The 25,534-nt window shown below is 63.2% G+C and overlaps 1 protein-coding gene across 5 annotated transcripts; it reads left to right on the top strand.

Annotated features, from left to right (window-relative positions):
• Positions 1-25,072, top strand: FES (FES proto-oncogene, tyrosine kinase). 5 transcript variants are annotated; one of them, XM_037911362.2, is made up of 19 exons: positions 1-133; positions 2,640-2,919; positions 6,235-6,408; positions 7,450-7,546; positions 9,163-9,346; positions 10,259-10,396; positions 11,245-11,364; positions 11,579-11,701; positions 14,105-14,291; positions 18,053-18,136; positions 18,456-18,665; positions 19,252-19,374; positions 19,519-19,572; positions 20,310-20,428; positions 21,098-21,192; positions 21,423-21,546; positions 23,509-23,666; positions 24,190-24,312; positions 24,531-25,072. In XM_037911362.2, the coding sequence occupies exons 2-19, from the start codon at positions 2,695-2,697 to the stop codon at positions 24,671-24,673; spliced, it is 2,481 nt and encodes an 826-aa protein (XP_037767290.1). In that variant the 5' UTR covers positions 1-133; positions 2,640-2,694; the 3' UTR covers positions 24,674-25,072. The 5 variants fall into 5 exon arrangements, 4 of the variants coding, with proteins under 4 accessions (XP_037767290.1, XP_037767289.2, XP_043380032.1 ...); XM_037911361.2 differs by lacking the exon at positions 1-133 and having other exon boundaries at positions 1,698-2,919; positions 9,163-9,232; XM_043524097.1 differs by lacking the exon at positions 1-133 and having other exon boundaries at positions 1,698-2,919; positions 18,059-18,136.
• Positions 25,073-25,534: the final 462 nt, after the last annotated feature.

Below are 25,534 nucleotides of genomic sequence, written 5' to 3'. Positions count from 1 at the left end.
TGTTCTTCTTTCTCAACTGGGGTTGTGCAGTATCCAGGCTAGGGACAGAGCTGCCTGCGTGGGGCCGGGGAGCCCAGTGCCACGAGGGATTCACGGGACTCCCCTGCTTCCCGGGAGCTAGGGCTGCAGACACGTGAGTCAGCGCCGGGGTGGGGGGTGCCCTTTCTTACAGCCTTGTCCTGGGCTAAGGGCTCAGCCACAGGGCACGTAGCACCCAGCCCCTCCTGTCACCGCCTGCCCCCAGGAGAAGGGCTCAATGCTGCGAGCTCTGGCCCCCGGCCACTCCTGAGCACTGAGTCCAGAGAGGTCAGTGCTGGGGACACAACTCCCCCCCCAGCCGGCTCCAGTTGTAGAGGGTCAGGCTGAGTCTCCCTTTCTGCCTCGTTCTGCACCCCAGCCTGGGTCCTGCCCGCCACGGCTCTGCAGGAGCCTCTGGTCTCCCCTCCCCCATGGCCACGGCAGCTGCAGCCCCTCTCCTCGGGGAACAGGTCCTCAGGGCCCTTTGCCAGCAGGTGCCTGGGGTAGTGATGCCAGGGCAGAACAGGGGGCTCACTGCCCCACGGTGCCTTGTAGACAGGGCCCCTCAGAGCCATTCAGAGTGGCTTCCCCCCACCCCCAGTGCCCTATAGACAGGGCCCCTCAGAGCCATTCAGAGGGGCTGTCCCCTGACCCAATGGCGAATGTCCATGCAGCACCATCTGACTGGGCTGGGCTGGGCATCAGGCTGTCCCCGGGGGGCTGGGGTACCAGTGGTACTCCCCTGGCAGGTGCTGCCCGCCCACATCCTCATCCCTTAGGTTGCGTCTCTGCTCGCCTGTTACTCGCTGGTGAGCTGCTCTCCCCTCTCAGCCCCCTGGGGCCAGGTCTTGCCCCCCAGAACTTCGGCCAGCTTGGGCCCCCTGGGCTCCCAGCCCTTCGCTACAAGCCGTCAAGAATCATAGAAGATCAGGGTTGGAAGGGACCTCTGGAGCCATCTAGTCCACGCCCTGCCAGAGCAGGACCAATCCCACTAAATCATTCCAGCCAGGGCTTTGTCAAGCTGACCTTAAAATGTCAAAGGATGGAGATTCCACCACCTTGCTAGGGAACCCATTCCAGTGTTTCACCTCCCTCCTCCTGAAATAGTGTTTCCTAATATCCAACCTAGACCTCCCCCACTGCAACTTGAGACCATTGCTCCTTGTTCTGTCATCTGCTAACACTGAGAACAGCCAAGCTCCATCCTCTCTGGAACCCCCCTTCAGGTAGCTGAAGGCTGCTATCAAATCCCCCCCGCACTCTTCTCTTCTACAGACTAAACAAGCCCAGTTCCCTCAGCCTCCCCTCATGAGTCATGTGCCCCAGCCCCCTGATCATTTCCATTGCCCTCCGCTGGACTCTCTCCAATTTGTCCACAATCCCTTCTGTAGTGGGGGCCCAAAACTGGACGCAATACTCCAGGTGTGGCCTCACCAGTGCTGAATAGAGGGAAATAATCACTTCCCTCGATCTGCTGGCTATGCTCCTACTAATACAGCCCAGTATGCCATTGGCCTTCTTGGCAACAAGGGCAAGCTGCTGACTCATATCCAGCTTCTCATTTACTGTAACCCCCAGGTCCTTTTCTGCAGAACTGCTGCTGAGCCATTCGGTCCCTAGTCTATAGCGGTGCATGGGATTCTTCTGTCCTAAGTGCAGGACTCTGCACTTATCCTTGTTGAACCTCATCAGATTTCTTTTGGCCCAATCCTCCAATTTGTCTAGGTCACTCTGGACCCTATCCCTGCCCTCCAGCGTATCCACCTCTCCCCCAAGCTTAGTGTCATCTGCGAACTTGCTGGGGCACAGCACACCCTGCCCCTCTGCTGTGCCCAGCTCATCCTGCCCCGGGGCTGTGGGGCTCAGCTCGGCCCTGCAGTATTCCCTGGAGAGCTAAGGACTGCCGCCGTTTCCCCCCCTCCAAGGCCAGGCTGGGTGCCTCCCACTCCAGTGAGTCCATATACTCGGGCTGGAGCCCCCTCGCCCCAGACTCTAGGGGCTTGGGGGAGGGGAGCATCCCCCCACGCACTGCGTGGGGCTCCCTTGCTCGCTCACTCTGGGGCTCAGCAAGTAGCAGCAAAACCAGAGTCTATTTCTGACCCACCACTTCCTCCCTCTGTGACCTCGGAGCAGCCCTGCCTGAGAGCGACTCCCAGCCCAGGCCGCTCACACAGGAGACTAACACCTTCCCCCACGATTTGAATCCATTTTGCAAATCAGATTTTGTGGGGCTGTGTCAAACTGTCACTATTGTCCAGCCAGTCAAGTCCCCCCAGAACCCATGGCCCAGGGTGGTCACTGAGCCACAAACCCCATGGCCAGATCCCCCCGATGGGGGCAGTGCCCCAAAACCCCTGCCCCCAGGGCTGCACGGCTAGGTGTCGGGGCAGCAGTCCATTGGGGAATTTGTGGAACTATTCAGACCCTCCCAAAAAACAGTGCGGGAGAGGCGAGCCTGGAAAATGCAAAGGGGACCTGACCACAGGCAAATGAGCTGAGCAAGCTGCAGCAGGCGTGGGGATGGGGCACAGGGTGGTGGCTTGGGGCTGGTATACGGTTCACACCCAGGGCCAGGGGAAGGGGCATTCTCGGGTGACTGTTCTACTCATGGCCTCCAACAGCATCGCCCCTGCCTGCTGTGTGGGGGAGAGGAGCCGGCTCTCTGTGGCTCGCGCCATGGGCTTGGGGATGGAGCTGTGCAGCCCCCAGGCACACAGCGCCCTGCTGCGGCTGCAGGACTCTGAGCTGCGCCTCCTGGAGCTGATGAAGAAGTGGATGGGGCAGCGAGCCAAGAGCGACAGGGAGTATGCGGCCCTCCTGCACAACACATTCTGCCAGCTGGAGAAGCAGGAGGGCTTCGGGCAGCCCCCGCCAGGAGACTACAGAAGCCAGATCAGCGAGGTAGGATGCCTGCCCCAGGCTGGGTCAGCTCTGTAGGCCCAGACCCTGCAGCCATCCGGCCCCGACCCCTGGGCACGGCCTGGAGAGCCAAGCTGGGGGAGGCAAAGAAGGGGCTGGGGGAGCGGGCACACTGCAGGCTGTGGCTCATGCTGGCTCCAAAGACTCCGAGAAGAGGGCATGTGGGGGTGCAACAGAAACCCCTTTCAGAGGAGCAGCTGTGTAAGCCTGTATCCCCAAAAAGAAAAGGAGGACTTGTGGCACCTTAGAGACTTAACAAATTTATTTGAGCATAAGCTTTCATGGGCTACAGCTCACTTCATTGGATGCATTCAGTGGAAAATACAGTGGGGAGATTTATATACACAGAGAACATAAAACAATGGGTGTTACCATACAGACTGTAAGGAAAGTGATCAGGTAAGGTGAGCTATTACCAGCAGGAGAGAAAAAAAACCTTTTGTAGTGCTAATCAAGGTGGGCCATTTCCAGCAGTTGACAAGAATGTGTGAGGAACAGTAGGGCGGGGAAATAAACACAGGGAAATAGTTTTACTTTGTATAATGACCCTTCCACTCCCAGTCTTTATTCAAGCCTAAGTTAATGGTGTCCAGTTTGCAAATTAATTCCAATTCATCAGTCTCTCGTTGGAGTCTGTTTTTGAAGTTTTTTTGTTGTAATTTTGTGAGTTTTAGGTCTGTAATCGAGTGACCAGAGAGAGTGAAGTGTTCTCCGACTGGTTTTTGAATGTTATAATTCTTGACGTCTGATTTGTGTCCATTTATTCTTTTACATAGAGACTGTCCAATTTGGCCAATGTACATGGCAGAGGGGCATTGCTGACACACGATGGCATGTATCACATTGGTAGATGTGCAGGTGAACGAGCCTCTGATAGTGTGGCTGATGTTATTAGGCCCTGTGATGGTGTCCCCTGAATAGATATGTGGGCACAGTTGGCAACGGGCTTTGTTGCAAGGATAGGTTCCTGGGTTAGTGGTTCTGTTGTGTGGTATGTGGTTGCTGGTGAGTATTCGCTTCAGGTTGGGGGGCTGTCTGTAGGTAAGGACTGGCCTGTCTCCCAAGACTTGTGAGAGTGTTGGGTCATCCTTCATGATAGGTTGTAGATCCTTGATAATGCGTTGGAGAGGTTTTAGATGGGGGCTGAAGGTGACGGCTAGTGGCGTTCTGTTATTTTCTTTGTTAGGCCTGTCCTGTAGTAGGTGACTTCTGGGAACTCTTCTGGCTCTATCAATCTGTTTCTTCACTTCCGCAGGTGGGTATTGTAGTTGTAAGAATGCTTGATAGAGATCTTGTAGGTGTTTGTCTCAGTCTGAGGGGTTGGAGCAAATGCGGTTGTATCGTAGAGCTTGGTTGTAGACGATGGATCGTGTGGTGTGGTCTGGGTGAAAGCTGGAGGCATGTAGGTAGGAATAGCGGTCAGTAGGTTTCCGGTATAGGGTGGTGTTTATGTGACCATCGTTTATTAGCACTGTAGTGTCCAGGAAGTGGATCTCTCGTGTGGACTGGACCAGGCTGAGGTTGATGGTGGGATGGAAATTGTTGAAATCATGGTGGAATTCCTCAAGAGCTTCTTTTCCATGGGTCCAGATGATGAAGATGTCATCAATATAGCGCAAGTAGAGTTGGGGCGTTAGGGGACGAGAGCTGAGGAAGCGTTGTTCTAAGTCAGCCATCAACATGTTGGCATACTGTGGGGCCATGCGGGGACCCATAGCAGTGCCGCTGACTTAAGGTATACATTGTCCCCAATGTGACATAGTTGTGGGTGAGGACAAAGTCCAAACCCCTTTGCGCTCCCTGTTCCTGGGACGGGTGTCAGCAGAGAGGGGCCCCTGCTGCGTAAGGGGCCGGAAGGCAGCCCATTCCCTTCAAACAGCACACCCAGGGCCCTGAGCACTGTGGGGCCATCGCAGGACCCTGGGCCCCACCCCGTGCTCAGTTCAGGCTGCCCCAGGCCCCGGTGGGGAAGGTGCTGGCTGCAGCTCTGAGGCTGCTCTAGCTGATGCTGTGGGGCAGACGCAGGAGGTGCAAAGGCAGGTGAAAGCCCCCCTGGGCTTTACTTCTCTGGGCCGGGCCAGGCTGGGCCCTGCAGAGGTGCTGCTGAGTGCGGGGAGCCCCGGAGCCATCCCTCAAAGTGCCCTTGGGCGCAGCGAGGGAGGGCAGCACAGCGGGTACCTGGAGCACTGCTGGGACTCTTCCCGGGCTGCGGGCACCTCGTTGCCACCTGCCTTCAGCTCCCGACCCCCTGCTCTAGCTCCAGCCCAACAACACAAGTCGCCGTGGGCCCCACTCTCGCTTTCCAGGCTAGCACCAGCCCCCAGCCCTATGAGCATCTCCCTGCGGGGCCCACCCCCGGGGGACAAGTCTCAGAGCCAGGCCAGCTGACAGGCTCGCGGGCTTGGGCTGTGGGCTACGACTGGCAGTGTCGGGTTTGGGCTTGGGTCAGAGAGCAGGGTTGGAGCCCCCCCCATTTCAAAGCCCACACTCCAGCCATTGACTATAACAGGGTTTAAAAGAGAACTGGATAAATTCATGGAGGTTAAGTCCATTAATGGCTATTAGCCAGGATGAGTGAGGAATGGTGTCCCTAGCCTCTGTCTGTCAGAGGGTGGAGATGGATGGCAGGAGAGAGATCACTAGGTCCTTACCTGTTAGGTTCACTGCCTCTGGGGCACCTGGCCCTGGCCACTGTCGGCAGACAGGACACTGGGCTGAATGGACCTTAGGTCTCCCCCAGAGACTTTACCCTCACTTGATTAGCCCTGTGCTCAGACTCAATGGGCATCCCCGGGGCCCCTGAAGGGCTCAGGACACATGTACACAGACCGACAGACAGACACAGATGGACCGACAGCTCGGCCCCAGGCCCAGGGCACATCGCTATCTGGAGAGCTCTGGAGCTCCTGCCGTGGTAGCTGCAATTTTGCAAGGAGGGCAGCCAGCATGAGCCAGGCGTTCAGTAGAGACCTCATGGGACGCTCTGGGGTGCCCCGTATGTACCTGCTGCCCCAGGGGCTCACTGTAACCCCATGGCACCTCTGTGCCCTCTGCCAGCTAGCACCAAGAGGGCCTGGGTCAGAGATCTCAGTCACCCCCAGATCCCAGCTGGGCCCCTGGAGTCTGCTCAGGCTCCCCAGAAAATACCCCTCGGCTTCCCCATTGCCCTCCCCTGGCTCCCCCACACTCAGCCACACGAGCTCCTCTGCCTCCATGCTACCGCCTCCCCCACGCACTCTCAGCCCCGCAAGCTCCCCCCGTGCTCCCGGCCCCGCTGAGCTCTCGCTCTCCTGGCAGTCCTGGTGGGTGCTGGCGAACCAGACGGAGGTGCTGAGCCAGATCCTGCGGCGCCATGCAGAGGACCTGGCCGCCGGGCCCCTGAGCAAGCTGAGCCTGCTGATCCGCGACAAGCAGCGGCTCCGCAAGGCCTACGGCGAGCAGTGGCAGCAGCTGAGCCAGGACTACGTCAGGGTAGGAAGGGCCCCGAGCCCCCACCAGCAGGGCCCCCAGCCACCCCCACCCCCTGGGGCTGCTCCAGGGCGCCTTACCCAGCGGGGCCCCTGCCCGGCCAGCCTCACAGGAGCTGTGGGCAGTGTGGAGTGGCAGGCGTGAGGCCCTCTCTGCCATGGGGCCGGGTGTTTCCTCGCCCGGGAGATGCCCTTCTTCCCTGGGGCACCTGCGGCCTGGCACCCTCATTCCCGGGCTGCCTGCTGAACCAGGCGTGGGATACTCTGCCGGGAGCCAAGCGCTGCCCTGGCTCCGGCCACCACTCTGCCGGGTCTGCCCGCCCCCCCAGCCTCCCCCCGACTCTGCCCGCCACCCCGGCGTCCCCCCGACTCTGCCCGCCCCCCCGGCCTCCCCCCGACTCTGCCCACCCCCCCGGCCTCCACCTGGCTCTGCCCGCCCCCCATGGCTCTGCTCACCCCCCATTATCTCCCACGGGCTTTGCCGGACCCCCCCACAATCTCCCCCGGTTCTGCCCTCCCGGCCTTCCCCCGACTCTGCCCGCCCCCCCGGCCTCCGCCTGGCTCTGCCCGCCCCCCATGGCTCTGCTCACCCCCCATTATCTCCCACGGACCCCCCCACAATCTCCCCCGGTTCTGCCCCCCCAGCCTCCCCTGGCTCTGCCCGCCCCCCCCGGCGTCCCCCCGACTCTGCCCGCCCCCCCGGCCTCCGCCTGGCTCTGCCCGCCCCCCATGGCTCTGCTCACCCCCCATTATCTCCCACGGGCTCTGCCGGACCCCCCCACAATCTCCCCTGGTTCTGCCCCCCCAGCCTCCCCTGGCTCTGCCCGCCCCGCCCCCATGATCTTCACCGGGCTCTGCCCACCCCTCACAGCCTGCCCCGGCTCTGCGCATCCCCCTCATTGCCCTGGCCTCTGCCCAACCCCCCAATCACCCCTCCGGTCTCTGTCCTGCCCCCCAGTCACCTCCCTTGGGGCTCTGCCCAGGCCCTGCTGTGGGGCACAGGGGGTTACGCTCCTCACACCAAGCGTTTCTGTGTCATTCACAGACAAACCAGCAGGAGGTGGAGAAGCTGAAGTCGCAGTACCGGAGCCTGGCCCGGGACAGTGCCCAGGCCAAGCGCAAGTTCCAGGAGGCCAGCAAAGGTGGGTGCCCTGCCCCACCCTGCCCCACGCTGCTCCCAGCCTGAGCTGGGGTGAGTGGCACTGAGGGGAGCACCAAGCCTGCCCGGGATGCCAGCAATGGGGCTGCTCTGGCTGAGGCCAGGCCTGACCCCCAAGCTCCCTGCAGCTGCCACTCCCTGGCTCTGGCTGCCAGCAAGGCTCTTCTGTCCCGGAGTCCCCGGGCCATGCTCTGGAACTGCTCCCCGCCAAGCCGGGCAGGACTCTGGGGAAGTCTCCTCTCTGGGAGCAGCCTGTCTGCAGGACACACAGCTCACACAGCTTCCACCTTCCTGGGTCTGACCTCAGAGCATTCAGCATCCTCTGCCCCTCCGTGCGCTTCCCACAGCGAGTCCGCTCAGGCGGGGCTCCTGGGGAAGCCAGAGGGTCCTGCCCCCCAACTCCGCAGTCAGACGTGACTCTCAGCCAGCCAGTAAAACAGAAGGTTTATTAGACGACAGGAACACAGCGTAGGGCAGAGCTCGTTAGCACAGAAATCAGTGACTTTCAGCCAAGTCCATCTTGGGGGGAGGGGAGCCCCCAGCCCCAAGCCAGCCGACTGACTCGCTTCCAGCTGCCTGGCCCCTGCCCTATCGGTTGCTCCTCCTCTGGCCTTTGTTTCGCTTCCCAGCCAGAGTCACCTGGTTGCATCCCCCTCCTGGGTCTCAGGTGATGAAGGGGCGGCCACAGCATCCATGCAGGCAGCTGGAGCAATCCCCACAAAGGTCACACACGCTTATTCCCACCACCTAGGCATTGGTGTAATTCACAGGGAAACAGAGGCATACACAGCATTCCTGCAACACAGTAAGACTCACATACAGCATAGCAAGGGGAAATCCCCACTTCCTCATACCTTGCAAACTCAGCCTGCTCTGCTGGTCCATGACCCCGCTGGCCAGTCCCCCGGGCTGCGCTCCCTAGAGTTGCCAACTTTCTATTCACACAGAACTGAACACCTCTGCCCCGCCCCTTCTCTGAGGCCCTGCCCATGCTTGCTCCATCCCCCCCACCCCTCCGTCGCTCGCTCTCCCCCACCGTCACTTGCTTTCACTGGGCTGGGGCAGGGGGTTGGGGTGTGGCGGGGGGAGAGCTCTGGCTGGGGCCGAGGATGAGCGGTTTGGGGTGCGGGAGGGGATTCCAGGCTGGACCAGGGGGGTTGGGGTGCAAGTTCCTGGCGGCGCTTACCACGGCTCCGAGGAAGTGGCCGCCAGGTCTCTGCGGCCCCTAGGCGCATGGGCGGCCAGGCGGTTCTGCACGGTGTGCACTGCCTTTGCACCCGCAGGCACCTCCCCCTGCAGCGCCCATTGGTCACAGTTCCCGGCTAGTGGGAGCTGCGGAGCCGGTACTCGGGGCAGAGGCAGCGCGTGGAGCCTCCCAGTCCCTGATTGCCCCAGGCCCTTGCTGGGCCGCTGGCTGGACTTTTAACGGCCCGGTTGTTGGTGCTGACCAGAACCGCCAGGGTCCCTTTTCCACTGGGCGTTCCAGTCAAAAACCGGACACCTGGCAACGCTAGCGCTCCCTTCCCGCCGGCAGGGGCCGCCGGGAATTGGGCTTGGGTGCTTCTCCCAGGACTTCCCCAGCTGCCGCTCTCCCCCCAGACAAGGACCGGGACAAGGCCAAGGACAAGTACGTGCGGAGCCTGTGGAAGCTCTACGCCCTGCACAACCAGTACGTGTTGGCCCTCAAGGCTGCCGAGCTTCACCATACGCTGCACTTCCAGCAGGCGCTGCCCGCCCTGCACCGCTCCCTGCATGGCCTGCACCAGGAGATGGCGCTTGTCCTGTAAGAGCCCCACCCCGGCATTCCCACCCCCTGCTGCCGGCATACCCACCCCCACCGCTGGCATTCCCACCCCCTGCTGCCGGCATTCCCACCCTCTGCTGCCGGCATTCCCACCCCCACCGCTGGCATTCCCACCCCCTCCTGCCGGCATTCCCACCCCCTGCTGCTGCCGCCGGCATACCCAGCCCCCACCGCCGGCATTCCCACCCCCTGCTGCTGCCGCCGGCATACCCAGCCCCCACCGCTGGCATACCCAGCCCCCCGCCGCTGGCATTCCCACCCCCTGCTGCCGGCATTCCCACCCCCACTGCCGGCATACCCACCCCCACCACTGGCATTCCCACCCCCTGCTGCCAGCATTCCCACCCCCTGCTGCTGCCACCGGCATACCCAGCCCCCACCGCCGGCATTCCCACCCCCTGCTGCTGCCACCGGCATACCCAGCCCCCACCACTGGCATACCCACCCCTGCCACTGGCATTCCCACCCCCACCGCTGGCATTCCCACCCCCTGCTGCTGGCATACCCAGCCCCTGCCATACCAAGCCCTTGCCGCCGGCATACCCAGCCCCTGCCATACCCATCCTCAGCGCTACAGCCGCAGTGCCGGGGATGCAGGCAGCGTGGAGGGCACAGAGAGCACAGCCGCTGCCAAGCGCACAGGAGCACGCTCAGTCCGCGAGCTCCCACTGCGGGTGCCTTCACAGTTGCAGGCGTGTTTCTGGGGCCAACGGGGTGAGACCTGGCCTGGGGAGTCGGGCTCAGGGCCCCGTGTGCGGGTGCCCCATGGGGCTCGCCCTCCCAATAGGCCCAGGCCGCCAGGGGAGAGGGCTCACGGCAGTGTCGGGGGCAGGCCTGGCTGGGGGCTGTGGCTGGGGGGATGGTCCGGGCTATGGTGCCTGTGCCCCACAGGAAGGAGATCCTGCAGGAGTACGCCGAGGTCAGCAGCCTGGTTCAGGAGGAGGTGGGCTCCGTGCACCAGGAGATCACTCGCGCCATCCAGGCGATCGACCCCGCGACAGAATACGACAGCTTCCTCCAGCAGCACAGGTACGGCTCCTCCCGCCCCCCCAGGCTCGGAGCTACGCCCCGCTTCTGAACAGCCGCCTGGAGGAGCCGCTCCCAAGGGCCCCGCTTTGCCTTCCGGTGGGGCCCGCAGCCTCCCCGCCTCCTGGGCTCCAGCCGCCTGCTTCCCCCCGCGAGCCCCATGGAGCAGAGTCTGGGGAGCCTTGCGCTCTGCAGGGATCGAGGCATCCAGCCAGGAGTTGCAGGGCTCCTGGTACGCTGGAAGGCCTGAGGACAGCACAGGGAAGCCAAGGTTAAAGCACCGTCCATTCTGGCCACCCTAGCGCAATGCCCCAGCCAGGCTGCAGTGACCCCCCATCGGGCTCTGGTGCTCCTGGGCTCCTTAGTGCCCGAGGGAGAGCAGCCACTTCCCCAGAGCCCACACTGTGCCCTGCCTGTCCCAGCTCAGGCCCCTGTTCTCGAGCTGGGGTCTCCCTGCTGCAGGGGCACCTACTCCCGCTGGGGTGGTTTGCTAGATCCTGGTCTCTCTGGGATTCTGCACTGCCGTGGGGTCACTTTCAGCAGATTCCAGCCCCGGCCCAAACAGCTGGCCACAAACTCCCCTCATGGCCTGCGCTGCCCACAAGAGCAAATGTAACACATTTGCCCCACTGGGCAGCAATGCAAAGTGTGGGGGAAACTGAGGCACACACAGGATTCATAAACATGCCGGACAATTCCCACTTTGTCAGAGCCCTGCCCTCCTGGGGGGTGGACGCTGGCAGGGCAGGGCACAGAAAGGCAGCAGGGATTCCCCGTTCCTGCCCCAGGTCTGTGTGCGCAGCCAGGGCTGGAGGCTGGTTTTAAGCACGCTCAGAGCACTGTCCCCCTAGGTGTGTGAGCGAGATCCCGCCCAGGGTGACCTTCGACGAGAGCCTGCTGGAGGAGAGCGAGAACCTGGAGGCCGGCGAGCTGCAGCTGAATGAGCTGACAATAGAGAGCGTGCAGCACACGTGGGTACAGGGCAGGGGCGGGCACCGGGACGTGAGGGGCCCTGGGAGGGCTGTAGCACTGGGCCCTGGGCAGCCACTGGCTGGCTCCCGAACCCCCGGGGGGGTGTCAGGCCCGGCAGCTGGGCCCTGGGCTGCCACTGTCTGGCTCCCGAACTCCCGGGGGGTGTCAGGCCCAGCAGGGGACCCCCGGACTAGATGGTGCTATTTCTTGCAGCCTGACGGCCTTGGAGGAGGAACTAGCCACTGCCACGCAGACCATGAGCAGCAAAGGGCAGCGCGTCCAGGACCTGCAGGCCGAACTCCTGGGCGAGGAGCAGAGCGTGGGGCCCCGGGAGCGGTGAGATGGGGGGAGGGATGTAATGATGCTGGTTCTGGTGGGGCCCAGTTCAGGACAAATTGCTTCAAGCAGGGCAGTTACAGCCCAAGGCTGGGGTTCCTTTGCACACCAAGGCAAACCAAACCAGCCAAACAGAGAAGACTTTGGTTTTACCCCACTGGCTAACCACAAGTCGCACTAGCAATTCCCTTAGACACTCCAGTTTCCCAGTATCCCCACCAGTGCCACTCGTTATGGGGACAAATGGTTATGAAAACCAATACCCCAGTAAAAGAAAAGAGGTTCTCTCGATCCCAAAGGACCAAGCCCCAGACCCAGGTCAATATACAAATCAGATCTTACCCACAAATCACACTGTTGCCAATTGTTTAGAATCTAAAATCTAAAGGTTTATTCATAAAAGGAAAAAGATAGAGATGAGAGCTAGGACTGGTTAAATGGAATCAATGACATACAGTGATGGCAAAGTTCTTGGTTCAGGCTTGTAGCAGTGATGGAATAAGCTGCAGGTTCAAATCAGGTCTCTGGAGAACATCCCCAGCTGGGATGGGTCTTTCAGTCCTTTGTGTAGAGCTTCTGTTTGTAGCAAAGTCCCTCCAGAGGTAGGAAGCAGGATTGAAGACCAGCTGGAGGAGCTGCAGCAGCTTTGTGTAGTCTCTTGCCATGTGGTCTCTGCTTTCTTTGTCCCAAAGACAAGCTGCCCATCCCATGGCCTGGAAAAACCTCAGAGTTCTGTCCATAGGCAGGTCCCTGCATGCTTGGCTGAGTCCCCAGGCGTGTCTGCCTTCTCTCAATGGGTCAGTTGTGTAGCTGATGGTCCTTAATGGGCCATCCAGCAGGCTAGGCAGAGCTGACACCAACTTGTCTGGGGTGTCACCCAGAAGCATAGCACAAGTTTGAGCTACAGACAGTACAGAGACAATACTTATAACTTTAAATAAAAAACTGATACATGCACCCAGATCGCATAATCTTAACCAGCCAACCATAACACTTTATACAAGATTTGGTGCCATTATAGGACCTTGGTTGCAACAATGATCTATATGGTCCCAGTTCATGTCAATAACGTCACAAGGGATCAGTGAAATGGGGGGGTCCCAGGGGGCGGTGAGATGGGGGGCCCGAGGGACCGGTGAGAAGGGGGGAGGGAGTGGTGAGGTGGGGGGCCCCGGGAGTGGTGAGATGGGAGGGCAGGGAGCAGTGAGATGGCAGGGGGCAGGGAGCAGTGAGATGGGGGGCCCCAGGAGCAGTGAGATGGCAGGGGGCAGGGAGCAGTGAGATGGGGGGGGCCCCGGAAGCAGGGAGGTGCGGGATGTGACCTGGGTGGGGGTAGTGAGACAGGGGATGGTGGGACCCAGGGATAGAGGGGTTTTGGTGAGAACCTGAGAAGTGGGTCCATGAGAGATCTGGAGGGAGGGGGAGCATTGTGAGCGGGGGAGAAAAGGGAGCAGTGTGATGGCGGGAGGGATGCAGTGTGACTTCGGATCTGTGCCTACTGTGGCCCAGTGGGGTTCAGCAGGGTATTCCCCTCCCCCGGCCAGAGGCAGCAGTGCTGGGGATTCTGTCCCCCATGACATGGAAGTGGGGTGGGGGCTGGAAATGCCAGTCCATGCCCATTTGCTCAGGGATACCCGTGCCTGGGGCAGCCGGGTGGGGCGGGTGGGGAGCTCTGGGTGGGCGAGGAGATCTGGGCCGGGGCGGGCGGGGAGCTTTGGGAAGGGATGGGCGGGGAGCTCTGGGTGGATGGGAAGCTTTGGGCCGGGATGGGTGCGGAGCTCTGGACGGGTGGAGAGCTCTGGGTGCGTGGGGAGCTCTGGGCCGGGATAGGCAGGGAGCTCCTGGCCGGCGGGGAGCTCTGGGCAGGTGGGGAGCTCTGGGCTGGGAGCTCTGGGCGAGCGGGGAGCTCTGGGCGGGCGGGGAGCTCTGGGCCAGGAGCTCTGGGCAAGCGGGGAGCTCTGGGCGAGCGGGGAGCTCTGGGCCAGGAGCTCTGGGCGGGCGGGGAGCTCTGGGCTGGGATGGGCAGGGAGCTCCGGGCAGGTGGGGAGCTCTGGGCGAGCAGCGAGCTCCAGGTGGGTGGGGAGCTTTGGGCAGGTGGGGAGCTCTGGGCGGTCAGGGAGCTCTGGGCGGGCGGGCGAGCTCTGGGCCGGGAGTTCTGGGCAGGTGGGGAGCTCTGGGCTGGGGGGGAGCTCTGGATGGGCAGGGAGCTCCAGGTGGGTGGGGAGCTTTGGGCAGGTGGGGAGCTCTGGGCCGGGAGCTCTGGGCGGGTGGGGAGCTCTGGGCCGGGAGCTCTGGGCGGGCGGGGAGCTCTGGGCCGGGAGCTCTGGGCAGGTGGGGAGCTCTGGGCCAGGAGCTCTGAGCGGGTGGGAAGCTCTGAGCCGCGGCTGTTGCTGTCTGGCACAGGGTGCACCTGCTGGGGAAGCGCCAGGCTCTGCAGGAGGCGCAGCTGCATTTCCAGGTCTCCCTGTGCGCCCAGGCCAAGCTGCAAGCCCAGCGGGACATGCTGCACCACAAGCTGGACCAGCTGGGCTCCCGCCCCCCCCGTCCAGCCCTGCCCCTGCAGGACGACAGGAACTCCCTCTCCTCCACGGTGAGTGCGTCCCCCACTGCGCCAGCCCCAGCGCCCAGCATCCGGCCACTCCCAGAGCCCTGCCCTGCCCCACCCCACCCCCAGCATCCTGCCACCCCAGCGCCCTGTGCCAGCCCCAGCACCCGGCCCTGCCCCAACCCCAGCGCCCTGCACCAGCCCCAGTGCCCAGCCCTGTGCTACCCCATCCCCAGCATCCTGCCACCCCAGCGCCCTGTGCCAGCCCCAGCACCCTGCGCCAGCCCCAGCACCCGGCCCTGCACCACCCCACCCCCAGCATCCCGCCACCCCCAGCACCCTGCCCTGTGCCATCCCCAGTGCCCTGTGCCAGCCCAAGCCTCCCACCCAGCCCCACCCTGAGCACCTTACCCTGACCCACCCCCAGATCCCCACTCTGTGCCACCCCCAGCATCCCACCCTGTGCCCCAGCACCCTCCCATGCCCTGCCCTGGTGTGACACAGCAGGGAGCGGGGAGCGTTGACCTGGGAATGGGGCAGGGGAGTTTCACTGGGGATGGGAGACCTGAGAGCCTGTCACCTGAGCCGGGAGGGGGAGGTAACACCTCTGCCTGGGAATGTGAACAGAGGCTGCAGGAAGGAGCCTGCTGTGGGGGGTTTAGTTTTTCAGTTTGGTGCTGGATGGAGGAACGCAGGGAACCCCAGGGCTGGGGTCTAAGCTCCCTGCTCCCCCAGAAGGACTGGATTGAGGGGTCCTGGCTGTATCCACAACCTCTGTTTTGGACTGTGTTCCTGTTGTCCAATAAACCTTCTGTTTTACTGGCTGGCTGAGAGTCCCAGTGAATCCCAGGAAGAGGGGTGCAGGGCCTGGACTCCCCCACACTCCGTGACAACTGGTGGTAGCGGTGGGATGTACTGCACCCCGTGAACGGTGCTTCCTGCAGTAAGTGACTGGGGAGCAGTAAAATGAAGGGGGATTGACGGGGACCAGGCGTGCTGAAGCTTCAGAGAGAGACGGTTTCAGGGGGCGGTTAACCCCTGGGAGTGTGTGACCAGAGAGAAGGACTTTTGCAGTAACAGGGTCCCCCGGAGGATTGTAGCGAGCGGTCCCAGGGGCGGAGCTCGGAGCTCGACCCTGGCAAAGAGGCAGTGACCTCAAGAAGGACTGGAACCAGAGGGGTTCTTCCTGGAAACCATGGAAAGCTGCCCGGCCTGCGAGTGGCCAGCAGGGAGATGTACGCTAAACGCCTGAAGAGCGACCTGGTGGAGCTGTACAGGCAGAGGGGGCTGCGCATCGGGAGGTCCACCAAGGAACAGCTGATTGCCCAGTTGGAGGAGAGGGATCGCTTGGACGACCCGATCCCTGTCCCTGAGGGAAGCCGCCCGGCGGACGCAGCGTGGGCCCTGGGGCCTGACCAGGCTGGGAGGGGTCAGACTGCTGCCCAGGACACCCCGAGACCCTTCCTACCTAGGCCTGGGGGAGGGGTTGGGGGAAGCCCGGTGAATACCGAGGGCACCCTGACCCCGGCAGCCAGCAGGGGATCCTCCCGGCGGAGCTCCCCATCCCTGGAGCGGAGGCGGCTGGAATGGGAGAGGGAGATGAAAATGAGGGAGCTGGAGGATCATGAAAAGCAGCGTCAGCATGAGCAGGAGGAGAAGGAGAAACAACATCATGAACTGGAGCTGGCCAGGCTGAGGAGCAGTGGGGCCCTACAACTGGCCAACCGGATGCAGGGATATGCCCGCAAGTGGACAGCGGGGGCCCAAACTAGAGAGGACCTGCTTGACCTGATCGTACTGGAGCAACTGTATGAACAGTGCCCTTCCGACCTGAGGCTGTGGCTGGTGGACAAAAAGCTCGCGAACCCCCAGCACGCAGGGCAGCTGGCCGACGAGTTTGTGAACAGTCGGTCAGGGGGTAGCAGGGAGGAGTCCCAAAAGAACAGGCCCCCCCCGATGCAGAGAGAGAGTCACCATGGGGCCTCCCAGCGGGGAAATAGGGAGAACCCCCTCCAAAGGGGAACGCCTGGCGTCGGGCCCCTCCGACCCGCTCGAGGGGACCAGCGTGACCTGAGCTGCTATCACTGTGGCCAGAGAGGCCACATACGGACCCAGTGCCCCAGGCTCAGGGACAGACTGAGCAGACCCAGCCTACCCAGGGTTAACTGGGTAGGGACCCAGCTGGACGAGGGGCAGACGGCCCAGGCAAGGGGGGCTGCCAGCTTACCACCTGCTCGGGAGGGAAGAGTACCCCAGGCCAGCTCCGCCAGAGGGCTGGAGGCTCTGGACTCAGGGTGCTCGGTTTACAGGGTGGACGCGGGGCTGTCCCTCCGGAGCGAGTGCCTTGTTCCCCTGGAGGTGGATGGGAGGAAGGTCAATGGATACTGGGATACGGGCGCGGAGGTGACGCTGGCCCGGCCCACCTACCTGACCCTGACAGGGTGGGCGGGACCCCATTCAAGCTGCCTGTGGTGAGGGTACCCCTGAAATGGAGGGCCAAGGAGGACCCCAAGGATGTGGGGGTGTCACGGAGTCCCTGGGCGATGCTCTGGAACTGCTCCCCATGAAGCCAGTCAGGACTATGGGGCAGTCGCCTTCCTGGGAGCAGCCTGTCTGCAGGACCCACAGCTCACACGGCTTCCACCTTCCTGCCTTCCACCTTCAGCATCCTCTGCCCCTCCGTGCGCTTCCCACAGCGAGTCCACCCAGGCAGGCTCCTGGGGAAGCCAGAGGGTCCTGCACCCCAACTTTGCAGTCAGACGTGACTCTCAGCCAGCCAGTAAAACAGAAGGTTGATTAGACGACAGGAACATGGTCTAACACAGAGCTTGCAGGTGCAGAGAACAGGACCCCTCAGCTGGGTCCATTTTGGGGGGCAGTGAGCCAGACAACCACGTCTGTGCTTCACTCCATGTCCCCAGCCAGCCCCAAACTGAAAACTCCCTCCAGCCCCTCCTCCTCTGGGCTTTGTCCCTTTCCCAGGCCAGGAGGTCACCGGATTCCTTTGTTCTCCAACCCTTTAGCTCTCACCTTGCAGGGGGGAAGGGCCCAGGCCATCAGTGGCCAGGAAACAGGGTGTCGGCCATTCTCTGTGTCCAGACCCCTGTACACACCTGCCCTCTAGGGCTCTGCAATGATCATACACCCTTACCCCACCACCTAGATACTTAAGAACTGCATAGGGGAAACTGAGGCACCCCCACACTATTCAGAGGAAACCTTAAGAACAGTCCCACTTCATCACAGGGGGTGCACCACCATTTGCCCACAGAGGTGTTACTTCCCCCTCCCCCTCCTGGCTCAGGTGACAGGCTCTCAGGTCTCCCATTGAAACTCCCCTGCCACATTCCCAGGTCAACACTCCTCCTCCCTGCTGTGTCACATCTGTACCACCCCCAGCGCCCTGCCCTGCCCCACCTCCAACGCCCTGACCTACCCCACCTCCAACGCCCTGACCTACCCCACCCCCTCAGCGCCCTGCCCTGAGCCACCCCCAGTGCCCTGCCCTGCCCCACCCCCAGCGCCCCACCCTGAGTCACCCCCCAGCGCCCTGCCTTGGAGACAGTCAGGGACACTCGGGCACCAGGCCCAGCCTGGCCCCAGTGGCTGCCCAGGGCATTGGCCTTGCTAAGAAATGTGGGTGCTGCTGTGTGGTGAGGATGCCCTGCCCCATGCCCAGCCCTGGGTGCAGCCCACGGGCACCTGGCCAGAGTCCAGCCCACCCAGTGCCCGGCCCAGGCCATTCCTGCACTCGGGCATGGGATGCTCCCAGCCACATGGCTCAGCCCCTCTCTGCCCCCTGGCAGGAGCAGGAGCAGGAGCGCCCAGGAGCCAGCGCGCTGGAGACCCTCAGGAATCACATCTCGGGCATCTTCCGCCCCAAGTACTCAGTGAGTACCCCAGCGCTACTGCCTCCCCTTCCCTGCCCCACTGCCCTGCCCCCACCTTCCCTCTCCCCTTCCCTCTCCCACTCCACTACCTTCTCCCGCCCCTCCCCAGCCCACTCCCTCTCCCCACCTCACCCCTTCCCTCCCCATTTCCTCCCTGCCCTCTCCTCCCCCATGCCACCTCCCCATCTCTGCCTGAGCCCCGCAATCTGTGTGGAGAAGGGGGCCTGGATGTCCCTGCTGTACCCGTTGCTCTGGGCAGCCCCCTGTGGGTGCTGACGGGGTCCCCTACCCATCCCGCTTACCCGTCTCTGTCTCCCAGGTGCCGCCCCCCCTGCCGCTCCTCCCCGAAGTGCAGAAGCCCCTGTGCCAGCAGACCTGGTACCACGGCGCCATCCCCCGGGCGGAGGTGCAGGAGCTGCTGCTCCACAGCGGGGACTTCTTGGTGCGGGAGAGCCAGGGCAAGCAGGAGCACGTGCTGAGTGTGCTGTGGGACGGGCTGCCCCGGCACTTCATCATCCAGGCCTGCGACGTGAGTGGGGCCAGGGGCCGGGCACCGGGAGGGCGCTGACATGGGCAGCGCAGACAGCTCTGGGGGCAGCTCCGGGGCCATCCTGCAGCTGCCCCTGCCTGCCCCGCTGGGACATAGGACCCCGGCCTGCGGGGTAGAGCCTGGGCAGGAGCTCCGGGGGAAGTGCCCATGGGCGGGGGCTGGAGGACCTGTGACGCGAGGCCGGGGTTTTTTCCTGCCACTCCTTGTGCCCCGTTGGACCCTCGTCCCAGCCACTCACAAACGCTCCCCCAGGCTGGGCATCCCCGGCACCAGCAGCCAGAGAGACGGCCCCACGGCTCCCAAGGCCAGGCCTAGCCAGGCCCCTGGCAGGCACTGGTGCTGACCTGCAATCTGTAGTTCTGCCGGGAATGGGGGGGATAGGGGGTGTGCGTGGGGTGTATTGGGTGAGGGTGTATGGTGTGCATGGAGCTGTGGGGGTGGGGGTGTATGTGGGGGAGGCTAGGGGGTATGGGGGTCTATACAGGGCAGGTTGCGGGGTCTGTGAGCAGGGCTGGGAGGGCAGGGCAGGGGCAGAGTGAGATCCCAGCGCCTCCACCTCTCCCAGGACATGTACCGTCTGGAGGGCGAGGGCTTCTGCACCATCCCACTGCTCATCGACCATTTCCTGCAGACCCGGCAGCCCGTCACCAAGAAGAGCGGAATCATCCTGGCCAAGCCCATCCCCAAGGTACCACGCTGGCCCCACTGCACGGCTCCCCAGGGGCTGGGCGTTGCGGACAAAGGGCTCCCTCGGGGGTGGGGGTGAGGGCGGGGCGGGGAATGCTGGGGCCAGATAGTTTCCTGCTCTTTGACTCCTGCCTTCCTTCCCCAGGACAAATGGGTGCTGAACCATGAGGATGTGGTGCTGGGCGAACGCATCGGGCGGGTGAGTGCCCCCAGGGCAGGCATGGGCTCGGCCACTGCTGGGGCACTGCTCTGAGGAAGCGCGCAGCAGGCCCAGGATCGTGGGGGGTTAGGGTTAGGGTGTGCAGGCAGCGTTACGGTGCAGATTAGTTTCAATTTAATAAAAGGTACTGAATGGCAGGATTTCTAACTTCCCTTGTTGCAGCCAGAGCCCAGCAGGACCTGCCAGTGCGCAGGGGAGCTGCTGTCTGTGCCAGGCTCTCTGTCTGAGGCTCGGGGCGTCTGGGGGTCAGGCTGGGCCCGGGCTCTCTGGCAGCTCTGCCAGGCCACAGACTGCCCTGCTCCCGCTGTGTTACCCTGGCGCTGACCCAGCTGGGAGCAGCGTGGCTGCACACCCTTGCTGCCAGGCTGGGAGCCCTCGTCCAGCCAGTCATTCGGGGCATCGCGCTTCCTTGCTGGCCACCCGTGACGTAAGGACCCAGGCAATGAGGAAGCCTCTCTGGCGGTTAGAAATGGGTCCCTCGGTTCCCGGCTGGTGCCGTCACTCTGCGGCGGCTGGTGCCCACTCCCCAGTCAGCCCCTGGGAGGAGGGGTCGACGGGACCTGAATCACTGAAGCAGCGTCCGGGCATGCCAGAGGCAGAACAGGCCCCGGCCCGTGTTAATGCCCCACCTGGCGCGAGGCAGAGGGAGCTGGCTCAGCTGGACTCCGGGATCGACTGGGGGCAGAGGCAGCTGGTGCATTTGCTTTGTCTCCCAGGGTAACTTTGGGGAGGTGTTCAGCGGCCGCCTGCTCACTGACAACACCCCAGTGGCTGTGAAGTCCTGCCGCGAAACCCTCCCGCCGGAGCTCAAGGCCAAATTCCTGCAGGAAGCCAGGTCTGTACGGAGCCCCAGCACCATGCTCTGCTCCCCAGCGTCTTGGGCCTCTGGTCCCCAGTGCCACACTCTGCCCCCCAGCGCCACGCTCTTCCCCCCACTGCCAAGGGCCTCTGTGCACTCTACTCTCTGTCCCCCAGCCCGCACTCTGCCCTGGGGAGCCATTTGCCAGCCACGGGGAGGGGGCTTTGGGGTTTCTGGGCTTGCTTAAATTTCAATTAAAACAGTTTTTTCTGGATCAAAATCTTCTGGAGCCTGGGGGGACTCCAAACCCAGCACAGGCCAGGGGACCCCACCAGACCTGATGGGGACAGGGGATCCCAAACAATCCCAGCCCAGACAGAGACCCCCCACCCAGACGTGACAGGGACAGGGGATCCCAAACAAACCCAGCCCAGACCAGGGACCCCCCAGACCTGACAGGAACAGGGGATCCCAAACAAACCCAGCTCAGACAGAGACCCCCCCACCCAGACCTGACAGGGACAGGGGATCCCAAACAAACCCAGCCCGCACAGTGGGTCCCCAAGCCCAGGGCGATGGCGGGTGGGTAGGTGCCGTCCGTGCTGTTGAAATGTACTGACAGAGAAGCCCCCTTGCTGGCTGTTGCGACAGGCTCACGCCCCAGGCTGTGACGGCCGGGGGTGACCGGCGTGTCTCTGCCCCCAGGATCCTGAAGCAGTACAGCCACCCCAACATTGTCAAGCTCATTGGCGTCTGCACCCAGAAGCAGCCCATCTACATCGTCATGGAGCTGGTGCAGGGTGAGTCCCCCCGCCCTGCAGCCTGGCCTGCTGTTGCCCTGGCCCTGGCCCCCAGCCCCTCCTCCCTCCAGTTCACTCCCGGTGAGCCCTGCTTCCCGCACCCTGGACCCTAATGAACCTCCCCCAGTCCCATGCCCCAGCCGCACTCCCCTCAAGGGCTGGTGGCAGGCGCCTGAGGCCTGCAGCCATGCCCCTAACTCCCTGAGGTCAGCACTACCCTCCCCACACAGGAGGGGACTTCCTGACCTTCCTGCGCAGCGAGGGGCTGCAGCTGAAGGCAAAGGAGCTGCTCAAGATGACGACGAATGCTGCTGCTGGGATGGAGTACCTGGAAAGCAAGCACTGCATCCACAGGTGAGACCTTCCGCCCAGGCTCGCGCTGAGACACCGCGCTCCCCACAGGCAGCCACAGATACGTGCATTGCTGCAGCATGCAGAGACCCAGTCTGCGCTCAGGGCCCCCGAGTGCCCCGGGCGCTGCCCAGACCCCAGCCGAGATCAGGGCCCCCGAGTGCCCCGGGCGCTGCCCAGACCCCAGCCAAGATCAGGGCCCCCGAGTGCCCTGGGCGCTGCCCAGACCCCAGCCGAGATCAGGGCCCCCGAGTGCCCCGGGCGCTGCCCAGACCCCAGCCGAGATCAGGGCCCCCGAGTGCCCCGGGCGCTGCCCAGACCCCAGCTGCGATCAGGGCCCCCGAGTGCCCCGGGCGCTGCCCAGACCCCAGCCGAGATCAGGGCCCCCGAGTGCCCCGGGCGCTGCCCAGACCCCAGCCGAGATCAGGGCCCCCGAGTGCCCGGGCGCTGCCCAGACCCCAGCTGTGATCAGGGCCCCCGAGTGTCCCGGGCGCTGCCCAGACCCCAGCCGAGATCAGGGCCCCCGAGCGCCCCGGGCGCTGCCCAGACCCCAGCCGAGATCAGGGCACCCGAGTGCCCCAGGCACTAGGGTGACCAGACAGCAAGTGTGAAAAATCGGGACTGAGGTGGAGGGTAATAGGAACCTATATAAGAAAAAGACCCAAAAATCGGGACTGTCCCTATAAAATCAGGACATCTGGTCACCCTACCAGGCACTGCCCAAACCCCAGCCATGTTAGAGGGCCTGAGCATCCCAGTCACTGCCTGGACATCAGCTGCTATTGGGGCCCCTGAGTGTGCTGGGTGCTGCAGGTGATAACAGCCATGGTCTGCCAGCGAGTACCTGTCCTGAGAGCTGGGAAGGCTCCCGTGAGAGGCCCGCTGGGTTAGTGCCCTGGCCTTCCCCTGGAGACCTGGCGGTGTCTCTGCCTGGGTTCACTACGTTTCTGCAGCCCTCCAGCCCCACGGAAGGGAGAGTCCTTGTCCCATGTGACAGATGGGGACTGGGGCCCTGGACGGGGTCACCCAGAGAGCCGGAGCTGTGACTAGAGCCCAGAGTCCCGACTTCTCTGCCCAGTGATAAACAGCAGGCCCTAGTGCCCCCAGGGAGATGGGCTGGGCAGGCGTCCTCAGGCAGGTCGACTTTTTCCAAGCTCGTTTGTGCCCTTGGCCTGCAGGGGCCCGTCTGCCATGGGGTCAGGAGCGGTTGTCACCGAGTCCCCGGGTGATGCTCTGGAACTGCTCCCTACGAAGCCAGTCAGGACTCTGGGGAAGTCTCCTCTCTGGGAGCAGCCTGTCTGCAGGACACACAGCTCACCCGGCTTCCACCTTCCTGGGTCTGACCTCGGAGCATTCAGCATCCTCTGCCCCTCCGTGCGCTTCCCACAGCCAGTCCACTCAGGCGGGGTCCTGGGGAAGCCAGAGGGTCCTGCCCCCCAACTCCACAGTCAGACGTGACTCTCAGCCAGCCAGTAAAACAGAGGTTTAAAACAGAGCTTGTAGGTACAGAGAACAGGACCGCTCGGTCAGGTCCATTTTGGGGGGCAGTGAGCCAGACAACCCCGTCTGCACTTCACTCCATGTCTCCAGCCAGCCCCAATTGACTCACTCTACACCCCTCCTCCTCTGGGCTTTGTCCCTTTCCCAGGCCAGGAGGTCACCGGATTCCTTTGTTCTCCAACCCTTTAGCTCTCACCTTGGGGGGGGAAGGGCCCCGGCCATCAATGGCCAGGAAACAGGGTGTCGACCATTTATGTACCCTGGCCCTTTGCTCTGCAACAATTACATCCCCTTATCCCACCACCTAGAGACTTAAGAAATGCAAAGGGGAAACTGAGGCATTCAGAGGAAACATTAAGAACAGTCCCGCTTCGTCACAGGGTCATGGCTGGGGCCTCCAGATTCTCTGTAGCCAGTAGCCTGGCGGGCTGCAGGGCCTGGCGCTCAGCTGCTCCTCTCCCGCAGGGACCTCGCAGCTCGCAACTGCCTGGTGACGGAGAAGAACTCGCTGAAGATCAGTGACTTTGGGATGTCGCGGGAGGAGGAGGACGGGGTCTATGCCTCCACAGGAGGCTTGAAGCAGATTCCTGTGAAATGGACAGCGCCAGAGGCACTGAATTACGGTATGGTGTTTGCTGCGGCTCCCAGCCCGATCCCTCTGAGCTGGTGCCCTCTGCAGACCGCCAGGGGCCGTCTAGCACCACGCAAGCACTGGGTGCAGCCAAGGCACCGGGGGAAAGCACTTGCACACAGCAAGAAAGAACCCAGGAGTCCTGGCTACGAGTCCCCTAGACCACACGGCTCCTCATGCGTCCCTCAGGCCCAATACGGGGATGCGGGTGCTGGGCACACCACAGCTCTGCTCAGTTCTTTGCATGCGGTTATTGACCAGGGTGGCTGATCGCGTCCCCTCGCCTGGATCCCTCTGGCTGGGGCAGCGGGAGGCCATGGGAAGGTGGGGCCAGATGCTGCGTCCCCGTTGGACCAGGGCGGTGTCTGCAGGGAGTGGGGGCTGCCCAACCTGCAGCGCGGTGAGTGCCTGCCTAGGAGCCCCAAGGGGGACCCTATCCCCATGGCTGGAGCAGCTGGCGAGGGCTGGAGGTAGCCATGCTCCCAGCCCCTTGCCTGAAGCCCCCCTCTCCCCAGGCCGCTACTCCTCAGAGAGCGATGTCTGGAGCTTCGGGATCTTGCTGTGGGAAGCCTTCAGCCTCGGCGCCACCCCCTATTCCCACCTGAGCAACACCCAGACGCGAGAAGCCATTGAGCAAGGTAAGCAGGATCTGCCCCGGCCAGGCCCCATCTCCGCATGAACAGGAGGTACCTGGGCTGCTGCCAGGCCTGGAGCCACCCCCTGCCCCCCCCACCGAGAGGGAGCCCAGGGGACCCCCCTCCGGTGAGCAGCCGCCAGGGGCTGAGGGTGTTTCGGCTCTCTACAGCCCTGGGGGCAGGCTGCCCTGGGCCCTGAGCCTGCTGCCCTCTCTCCCCAGGGGTGCGGCTGGACCCTCCCAAGCAGTGTCCTGAGGACGTGTACAGGCTGATGCAGCGGTGCTGGGAGTACGATCCCCGGAAACGGCCCAGCTTCAGCACCATTCACCAGGAGCTCGTCAGCATCCACAAGAGGCAGCGGTAACAGACCGTGGGCTCCCAGGCCAGGAGACGCTGCCCTGGGCTGGAGCTGTCAGCCCCAGGGCCCCTTGGGCAGAGCCCACGTTGTGCCAGCCTCCCCGCAGCAGCACTGCAAATGCCCGGCGTGCCTGCCCCTGGACTCGTCTTCCACCATGGCCTGGGGCATCGCAGGCTCCAGCTGTCGCCGTCGGCCAGACCCAGGCTATGTTTGTTGCCTCCTGGGTGCCGAGAGACCCTGGGCCGTGGGGTCTCCAGCCTGCACAGCGCCATCCCCTGGGCCTGCCCCAGCTGTCAGGCTGTGGGACAGATGGGCCAAGATCTTCTCATCTGCCTTTTTTTTGGGGGGAGGGGGGGCGCGAGGGACATATTTCCTGTGGAATAAAAGCCACCCCCTCCTCACCCAGTCAGTGTTGTGGCACCCACTGCGGGAGGCCAGTGGGATTGCGGGGTCTGCGCTGGGTCCCTGCGGCCCAGCTTCTGTGGGGACCCGCTCAGACAAACGGGCCCCTTCTGCCCCTGCAGGGTGCTCCCCACGGCCTGCCAGAGCCCCCATCTCTGCTCTTTCTGTGCATTTCCAGGGGCCTGGGGGCTCGGCCTAGCCTGGCTCCTGTGCCCGGGGGCATGGGGCTGGCAGGCGGAAGAAGATTCTGCAGCCCAGAGCCCCACCCTGCCGGGGCGCCAGTTACTCAGACCAGCAGCCCACAGGGAGCCCCTCTCTGCGGGGCTGGGCCACTGGGCCCCCTGGAGCTAGATACGTGCCTGTGGCTGGGGCACGCACCAGGCAGGGAGCCGTGTGTACCGACAGCCCATCCCAGTCTCTGGCTGGTACCTGGTCTGTATCACGCTCCCAGGAATGGGGCATGCA

The sequence above is a fragment of the Chelonia mydas genome, chromosome 10, assembly GCF_015237465.2.
Source record: "Chelonia mydas isolate rCheMyd1 chromosome 10, rCheMyd1.pri.v2, whole genome shotgun sequence".
Taxonomy (NCBI): Eukaryota; Metazoa; Chordata; order Testudines; family Cheloniidae; genus Chelonia; species Chelonia mydas.
The sequence above is the reverse complement of the archived record's forward strand: the minus strand, read 5'-3'. Positions and strand labels throughout refer to the sequence as shown.

Excerpts from the sequence above, each read along its gene's own strand:
- FES (XM_037911359.2), top strand. The coding sequence starts at position 2,539 with ATGGGGCACAGGGTGGTGGCTTGGGGCTGGTATACGGTTCACACCCAG. Across the intron at positions 2,920-6,234 it reads ACAGAAGCCAGATCAGCGAG|TCCTGGTGGGTGCTGGCGAA; the intron begins GTAGGATGCCTG and ends CTCTCCTGGCAG. Across the intron at positions 6,409-7,449 it reads TGAGCCAGGACTACGTCAGG|ACAAACCAGCAGGAGGTGGA; the intron begins GTAGGAAGGGCC and ends TGTCATTCACAG.